The sequence below is a fragment of the Gadus morhua genome, chromosome 5 (genome assembly GCF_902167405.1).
Source record: "Gadus morhua chromosome 5, gadMor3.0, whole genome shotgun sequence".
In the NCBI taxonomy this organism is placed as follows: domain Eukaryota; kingdom Metazoa; phylum Chordata; class Actinopteri; order Gadiformes; family Gadidae; genus Gadus; species Gadus morhua.
Window position 1 is genome coordinate 14,933,532 of NC_044052.1, and position 9,136 is coordinate 14,942,667.

At 44.1% G+C, this 9,136-nt stretch overlaps 1 protein-coding gene across 1 annotated transcript; it reads right to left on the reverse strand.

The window, feature by feature from the left end:
* Positions 1 to 2,861: 2,861 nt before the first annotated feature.
* Positions 2,862 to 9,102, reverse strand: LOC115544369 (endophilin-B1). The gene is made up of 10 exons (XM_030357273.1): positions 8,124 to 9,102; positions 7,866 to 8,007; positions 7,191 to 7,319; positions 6,421 to 6,554; positions 6,014 to 6,106; positions 5,808 to 5,891; positions 5,418 to 5,441; positions 4,985 to 5,074; positions 4,793 to 4,893; positions 2,862 to 4,263 (listed from the first exon to the last, which is right to left on the reverse strand). The coding sequence occupies exons 1-10, from the start codon at positions 8,178 to 8,180 to the stop codon at positions 3,444 to 3,446; spliced, it is 1,674 nt and encodes a 557-aa protein (XP_030213133.1). The 5' UTR covers positions 8,181 to 9,102; the 3' UTR covers positions 2,862 to 3,443.
* Between the last annotated feature and the right edge of the window lie 34 nt (positions 9,103 to 9,136).

Consider the following 9,136-nt stretch of genomic DNA (forward strand, 5'->3'; position numbering starts at 1 on the left):
GAGGAGGGAGGGGCTGAGATGGGAGGTGGGCAGGGCCGTGGTTGACTGAGTCATGTGTTTGGGGTTGCGTTGGTGGAGGCAGGGGCGCCGCTAGAGATTTTGGGCCCTATGAAAGAGCATAATATTGGGCCCCCACCCTCCAACCTAAACCACCTACCAGCCTAGAAAACCCATTTGACGACCCGTAGTTTAATAGACTTGTAGCTCTAGTGTAAACAACCCAATACATAGCCTAATGTCCGCGATGTATGATGGTCAGAGGTACATGAGTGGCATCTCTCATTACTGTGGTTTTCTGGCAAAAATACATGTAAAATCAGTTTTGAGGAATTAATTGAAATTCAGTGGTACTTTAAATTCTGGTCAATATGTTTGCAAAGTTTGTCAAACAGCAGTAATGTCCAGCTGGCTCTAAACCCCTGTAAAATGTCACAGAAAAGGGCATCATTGTGATGCGTCAGCCATGAGTCATGTCAACAGAAAGCAGTGAAAGAATTGTCTGGAGGGAAGGGGGGGAGAGAGAGAGAGAGAGAGAGAGAGAGAGAGAGAGAGAGAGAGAGAGAGAGAGAGAGAGAGAGAGAGAGAGAGAGAGAGAGAGAGAGAGAGAGAGAGAGAGAGAGAGAGAGAGAGAGAGAGAGAGAGAGAGAGAGAGAGAGAGAGAGAGAGAGAGAGAGAGAGAGAGAGAGAGAGAGAGAGAGAGAGAGAGAGAGAGAGAGAGAGAGAGAGAGAGACTGCTTACTGGACGTAAGCAGATGAGGAGGCTGAACAAGAGAAGGATGGTAGAGAGTCCCCTTGATCTCTCTCCCTCTCGCTCTCTCTCGGTGGAATTATAATTGCTGTTCAGTGCGTTTTCTTTCTATGTTTGGCACCTTTGGCCCAGTTACATCCATTTTCCAGAGTAGCTTCCTGCATATGGGGCGTGCAACCAGGGAACAATACCAGGAATACCGATAGAAGGGCAAATCGGATTCATTGTTTCCGTATGTGTGTCTGTTTGATGTTAAATATTGTGTGTGACAATTGAATATGGAGTTAACATCTGTGAGTGTGTGTGACTAAATTTTGTATGCGATTCAATATAATGAGTATGCTTGTATATTGTATATCGACAAGCAAAGTTTCCGAAATCAAACAGTGGCTCAGAGAGCCACCAACCACTAGACTCTTCGTGTGGGAAAATTGGACGCTTCCACAAAAGTAAACTCACTCACCCTCTATCCACCTCCCCTGGCTGTCTTTACCGAGCAGGTCTTTACCGAGCAGGTAAAGACATCCAGGGGACAGCAAAGACCAGCCATTAACACACTCGATGTTCCTCACTCTAATAAACCTGGCATCCAGCAGTGTTACACAGACACACACACACACACACACACACAGACACACACAACTAGTTAACTCATTATTATCGAAAAGCCCATTTTGAGCTGCGTTCTTGCAGACATCCTTGAAAGAACTGCCGTCATTCAGGAAGTGGTTCTAGGGGGACCCGTTGAAAATGAATATCTTTCGCTATAAGTAAATATGTTTTTATATTTCCCCCCTTTGCAAAGCTGACAAATAGAGAGGACATGTAGACACACACACACAGACTTTGTGAATAAGGAAACAAACATAAAAATGACACAATGTTCCTCACACTAATGAACCTGACATCCAGCAGTGTTACACACACATACAGACACACACAACTAGTTAACTAATTATTATCGAAAAGTCCATTTTGAGCTACCGCCTTGCAGACATCCTTGAAAGAACTGCCGGCATTCAGGAAGTGGTTCTAGGGGACCCATTGAAAATTAATTTATTTTGATATAAGTAAATAGGATTTTATATTTTCCCCCTTAGCAAAGATGACAAATAGAGAGGTAATGTAGAGTTAGTCAGTGGAATACACCTTGAACTGGCCCCCATCCCCCCAAGAGCAAGACCAAGCAACCGATAGATCCACAAACACACACACGCCACATCTAAAGGAAAGTTCAAATGACCTACCACACAGACAAAACACACACACACACCTTTTTAAACAGCCAATTACGCAACCAATGTGTAATAGGGCTGTAAATCTCCGGAAGATTTATGACCTTACTCAACACACACCATGTGTGTATTTGTGTGCCTATACAGGGCTGTATGTGAAACATTCTCTATAATATGGACATTGTCTGAAGAGGACCGGAGAGAAAGACTGACATTGCATGGCAATCCTGGTAACACGCTAAAAAAAAATCACGCCGAGTACCAAGGACAGTATTGCTACACAGGAGGATGAAAAAGCTTCCATTCCCGACATAATATCGCACGTTGAGTATGTATTTCCACCACTACAAAGCAATGACTAACACTTACAGCCCCCAGTAAGTCTCACAGTCTGGACCCTGTTAGGTCTCACACTCAGTCTTTACATTTGAGCACAAAAGCATGGAGGTGGTGATTACATCAGTGACTGCATATGGTGCATGTATCGCTGTGTGTGTGTGTGTGTGTGTGTGTGTGTGTGTGTGTGTGTGTGTGTGTGTGTGTGTGTGTGTGTGTGTTCTTTACCAGGGAATGGTAAGGCACAGCATAATCTGGAAATGTATCCCAATTAGGCCAGATACAAAACTTTGCACTGTATGATACTTGCTTGTGAAACAAAGCTAAAACAACATTGCAAAATGTGACTTTATTTGCAGTCTATGTGTTTGTTTTGAGTTTTTCACACATGCATCATAAAGAGCCTATTCAACCCTGTGGTCCCAGTCCACTCCATGACCCCACCCACCCACCCACACACACACGCACGCACGCACGCACGCACGCACGCACACAGACTTTTGTGAATAAGGTAACAAACATAAAAATGACACAATGCTTGATAAGGTCTCATGTTTGGCAATTTAAAGTGTTTTTTTGGTTAGATATATTTTCTGTTTACACAAAGCAACTCATACCGCCAATGTTGGGCAGCCAATGTACATTACATTAACCACCACTAGAGGGCACACAAAGTCAACATTTACTCGTTTCAACATGTTAGACGTACCAAAATGTTAAGGTGAATTAATAATAATCTTGCACTAGAATCTGGTTAAATGAACACTTATAAATACAGACACTTCTATGCAGCATCAAATTATACTATTTCTCCAGAACACATAGGCCTAAAATTAACAAGAGCTTATCTTGGCAAACTGGACAAAAAATAACATCTATATTATGGATATAATTGCTACTTTCAACAAAGGCATTTGTATATCTAACAACACTGATTGGTTCAAACAAAAAATGATTTTTCTTTGTGACACCAAAATGGCAGTTAGGATTCGACAGTCCAAGTGCACGTCTGAGTTTAGTTTGGAGACCATTATCCCAAGATATTTCCTCCTCTTTCAAAAACATGGGTTTTCACAATGTCCAATTATTAATGACAACTCTGTCTTTTTCTGTAAGCTGAGTGTCTATTTGTTCATCTTTTCGTCGGTCGTCAAACACACTGTGGAGAATCCATGATCAGTTGTTTTGGACTCATCGGCGATTCCACAGGTTGTCAGGGACTGGCTCGCCATTTCACCAAGGCCAGTATGCGTTGCGACAGCATTTTCGCACTTCAGTAACAAACGTGGGGCCCCAGTTTCGCTCAGTGCGAGACAGTTGTTGGCAGTCGTGACATCAGGGTCACTAGGAATCTCATTGGCCGCAAATATCGGAGCCGGCGTCTCATTTGTCGTTGAGAGGAGAACGCCAAGTCCTCCATTGCTAGTAGGAGGAAGGACTGAATTCTCCTGGGGTTGTGAGTCCCTGCTGGTTTCTGTTCTGATCTCGGTGGAAAGGTTTGATACTCGAGCAGTAGTTGAACTATCATCCGAGAGTGAGTTGGATGTCTTGGTGGCGGTTGAGTTTGGTACAAGCAGCTCTTGCTCCGTAACTGCTCCAGAGGAACCTTTGGCCGCAGAAGACAAACCACTCAGTCCATTCGCTGCCTGCCTTTCCACTGATGAGGTAAGCGTCAACAAACTATTGTTGTTGTTGTTGTTGTTGTTGTTGTTGTTCGGCTGTCTGGATGGCGGCTTCGCAACCGATGATCTGAAGGTGGCCTCTTCAGGGTTATCCACCGTGGGGTCCTGGTTGGCGTTCGGGAGATGGTGGATTACCACGGCGACCGTGTTGGCCTGCTCTAATCCCGACTGATCGCTAGTTACGTCGTTGCTGGTTGATGGCTGGTTTGTTGAGTAGTTAGCAGCTGCCTGCCAGTTGTTTGAACAGAGGAGCGCAGGGATGCTGCAAAGCAGAACACGATGATTAGGTCACACTCTTTAAGTCTCCATGTGTTAAATGACAAAGCGTTTACATTTCAATATCACATTCCTATGTATCGTTCCATTCGCTTCTCAGGCTCAACATGCCATAAGAGCAGCTTAAAAAGTACACAATCCAGGCTGGAAATACATAACTTAAGCACCATCTAATAAAACCTCAAGTGGGGACAAAACCAGCAGACACCTGAACTTTATCTAGTGATGGCATTGTATGACCCAAGAGGTTATACGAGTCAACAACACCGAATCAAACTTTATTTATAGAGGTTTTTTTTGTTGCAAATCAGTAATACAGAGAACAGAGATTTTTTTTGCAATCTTTTTGTATGCTTTATGATAGAGATAGTTAGACGAAAGGTATGGGGGAGAGAGGGGAGGATAGGCAGCAAAGGAACACGGGCATGAATCGAACCCGGATAAGGACTGAGCCCCAATACAGAGAACTTGATGGCATATACAATGCTGTGGTGGTTTGGAGCACTGTGCTGTACCTGGCCAGTTCCTTATGCATGTCCTGGGTGTGTTGGTTGCACTGGGCGTAGTAAGCAGCCTGGGCATCCACGAAGTCAGTCAGACTACGCATTTGGTCTATCTAACGGCCACAGGGACAGACGACATCCATGTTAACAAGAGGTTAATTGATGGAAAATAGAAAATAGTGTGTGTGTACACTAAATACACACATGCGTGGTGCTGATTCCTTCCAGAAGTTGTCTGGTCATCTCTGCCTGGCGATCAAACAAACTCTGACAGATCCGCAACTCCATTTCTGCCTACACACACACAAACACACAAACACGCACACGCACACACACACACACACATACACACACACACACACACACACACACAAGTTAAAGCAGTGACTCAAATGACGACACCCAGAAACAGGTTTACCAGAATAACTATAAAATACTATATGACTAAACAGGCTAACAAAGAGGCTAACAAAGAGCTACACAGTCTAAAGGAGGTAAATAATATAATAACTCCTCTCAAAGATCCAGTGTGTCGGATTTAATGGCATCTAGCAGTGAGGTTGCAGATTTTAACAAACTGAATACCAACCAAACAACAATATGAACTTGTTAAAACTACAGGTAGACCCAACATTACCTGAGATATTTCCTGAGCCCACATCTGATTGCATGTAAAAAGAACAAATCCACAAGAAGTTAAAAATAAATTGTAAGGTAAAAACACAATAAATACTCAATAAAACGACTTACTTACTTATGAAAACGTCCTTCTGTGTCAAATGTATGTTTACTCTACAATATTTTATATGGCTTTGCCCCAACTACACTTGGTCATTTGTAAAAATATGCAATATGGACTGTATTCAATAGTATTTTTGTTGTTGAATAAATTAATAAAAGAATAAAGGTTTTTACAAGGAAATATTCAAATGGAAATATTCCTCTCTTCAACCATAATTTATTTCAGTGTACTCCAATGTACTTGTATGTGTGTATTTTTGTTTGCACAAGGGCTAGAGATACATACCTTAAGCCATTTAACACGGAGGAAACTGAACATGAAGGAGACATGGGAAACGTAGTCATCGCCCAGCGGGTTTGAGTTCAGGTTCTGACAGGTCGGAGAAGATGCATGACAGATAAGAGTAATAATAGGAAAGAGATATCCCCGAAGAACCAATGGCAGCAACAAATCAAATAGATATGGACTCAGACCAGCTGAGGTCCACATACCCGGGCCTCCGCCTCAGCCTCGTGGGCCTTCCTCAGCCTGGTCTTGGCGATGTCCAAATCCAACCGCTTGTTCACCAACATCCTCCGCTCATACTGGAGATAATCATCAAAAAACTAAAATCTCTCCTACAATCTCTATTACACGTTACTTGTCTCAGGTAATGAAAACGTAATGATTCTAATTTTTATGGCATTATACGCTTATTAAAACATATTTAGGAATATTATATTATATTATAGTTCTGCCAAGTATGTTCGGCTCGATGACAGTAAATTCTACAGTATTTAGAAAATATATTATCCCACATAAAACCATAATAAAGTGCGGAGATTGGGGTCGAATCTAGAACTGTTTGGCATGGAGTCAAACAGTTCGGATTATTGAATCTCCAGAGGAGTGAGTATACCTGCAACGCTCTGTATTCGCCCTCTGAGAAACTACGCAGAGGGGACAGGAAGTGGATATGGACGCTCTGGACAAACTGTCTCTCCGCTTCTCCCATGTGCTTCTGAGCCTCTCCACACCTTACCAGAGAAGTCCCTAAAAGATGAACGGAAACACAAACACCTTAGCCGAGTACAAATACAAACACCTTAGCCGGAATAAGCTAGTTCTAGTTCCGTACTTCTCCATTTGTGTGGAAGAGATGCTCTCCTCCTTTACTCTCCTAAAAACACTCATCAAGTGTTCTGCACGTACAAATGTTGTATGGACATCCTTACTGCACCGACAGCGAAATATTGTTGTTTCTCTATCATCTTGCAATAAATAACCGCAGGAGCTAGCACTCTAACATCCTGCCTCATCCCATGTTGTCATTGTAAGAGTTTGGCTTGCTGCCAATCTGCGTACCACACACACACAACACATAGGGATGTCAGAGAAGGAAAAAAACCTTAAAAAACCTTAATGGAATAGAAACCTTAATAGATCTAAACTACTACACTTGGCAGATGACATGAGTCAGAGAACAACAATTATGTACAATCAATATTTGAGTAACTACAAAGAGATGATTGCTGCACCACAAAGCTTGTTATAAAAGCAACTACAAAACTTGTGCCTAGGCTGCCTGGTAACTAATCAGAACATGAATGGTATGCATTATTTAGTGAAGTAGAAGGAGTCGGTAAAGTCGCAGCACACGGCCCCCCCCACCACCAGTTCCACACTGACCATAGGGGGTGCTGGGTCCGACCTCCACCCCAGCCTGGGTCATGGTGTCTCCCAGCAGCTCCAGCGCCCGCGGCCGGGGCAGCGCGCTCCAGTCCAGACGCTCGTACAGGCGGTCCTCCAACCGGTCAGCTGCACGTCAATGTCCAAAAGAAAACTCTTCACAATATGGCTTTTCAGTTTGCGCGTCACTCACTGATCAATTATACAGTAGATACGATTTTATTAACAGCATATAACAGCAAACATTGTTCACCCTAGACCTCCTCCCTACAATCCCGCAAACCCCACCTAAAATCAAATATCGGTCACGCTCCAGTTTAGAGACCACACTATTGTCAAAGACTTCAGCATGGAGCCCAGTACAAAGCAATCTCTCACCATTACAAAATGCATCCCCAAAGTCAAAGCGGGTTAGCCCCCCAAAACAGATGAGGCCATTCAACAAGGACAAAGGCTTCCTCTTCCTCAGATCACTGCTGTGTCTGACCCCCCCATTTAATTATTTGACCCTGTGTTTTTCTTTGTAGCGTCTGAGAAATTAGAAGGGCTATTCAAGTTCAAAGTATCATTATTGGCATAATTATATTAGAAGGCTGACGACGCAGACTGGCCATCTAAAAACATCCTCCCAGGATGGAACAAGGACACGTGACAAGGGCATATGGTTGGACTCACCGGGGTTTGGCTGTAGTAGGACCTCCGTCTGGGCTATGATCAGGTCGGTCCATGCCTTGGTGGTCTCTGCCAGAGCTAGAAGCCCCTCTAAGTTAGCGTCAAACTCGGTCCGCTCCGCCTGACCCAGAGTCTCTCCCGTGTACTAAGGGGCACAAACAAAGACACAAACCTAATGGGTATACATTTAAAATACTGATATGGAACAAACTATGGGAATAACAAAGCACACGACACGTGCATGTGGAATCATGGTTTTACCTGCACTGCTCGGTTGACAAACTGACCCGCGTCGACAGCCAGCCTGGTTAGATCCATGTTGATGGAGATCACCGGTGAAACGGTTCCGATTTAGAATGACATCGATGTGACCTCAACGGACCAACATGTCGCTTTCTCGGTCTTCAAGGTCCACCGCCAAGGAGCTCCGGGACCGCCGAGTGAGGAGACGGTGACGTCACTGCAATCCCATCGCATCCATCATCACGTTACCCTGATGATCGTCCTCTTTAAAACCACATATTCTTGTTCAGTCACCGTGTGTGGATCTGTCCGCAGAGCAGCTCGACGCTTGTTTGTTGACTTGTGTAAATCTGAGCTTACCATTCAAGGCTTGAAATATGCCTTTTGTTGACGTCAGTGGGTGCGCAATGCGACCGGCGCGTCGTGACGCATATATATAATCCCCGGCATAATACCGCCGAATTTAAAATAGGGTCATCTATTTATGTTTTTATCTTCATGAGAACGATTCGATGCTTCGCAAGAGCGTCGAGCGGTTCTTTCCGGCATGAACTAGAAAACGGTTAACCGCGCTTCTCTACGCGCGCTAGAAATACACCTGGAACATGAGCCAGGCGTTGATGAAGAGGAGGAAGATCATGATCATAAACACGACCCCGATCTGCGAATCCATCGCCATGTCTAAAAACTATAAACGGAACAATAGCGTATGCCTACTGTAAAATCCTAGGTGTTGTTTAACGCTCGTTTCCACGTATCTTCTCGCGTCCGGCTCCGACTAGGCCTGCTCATCCTATTGGCTTGATCAGGTAAACCCGCGTCGGCCAGCCGCTCACAGGCAGTGATCGAGATGATGAGAAAGTAGACCTACTAGCGGAGTACGGAAAAAAACAGACGCTATCATCATCGGGTGGAGGAAGAAAATAATACATGCACTGTAAGGAACACAGGAGGAAATGCTAGAGGAAGGGGATTAATGCCACAACCTGAACTGCTGAGGCCGATTTAAGCAGGTTTAAGAGATTAACACG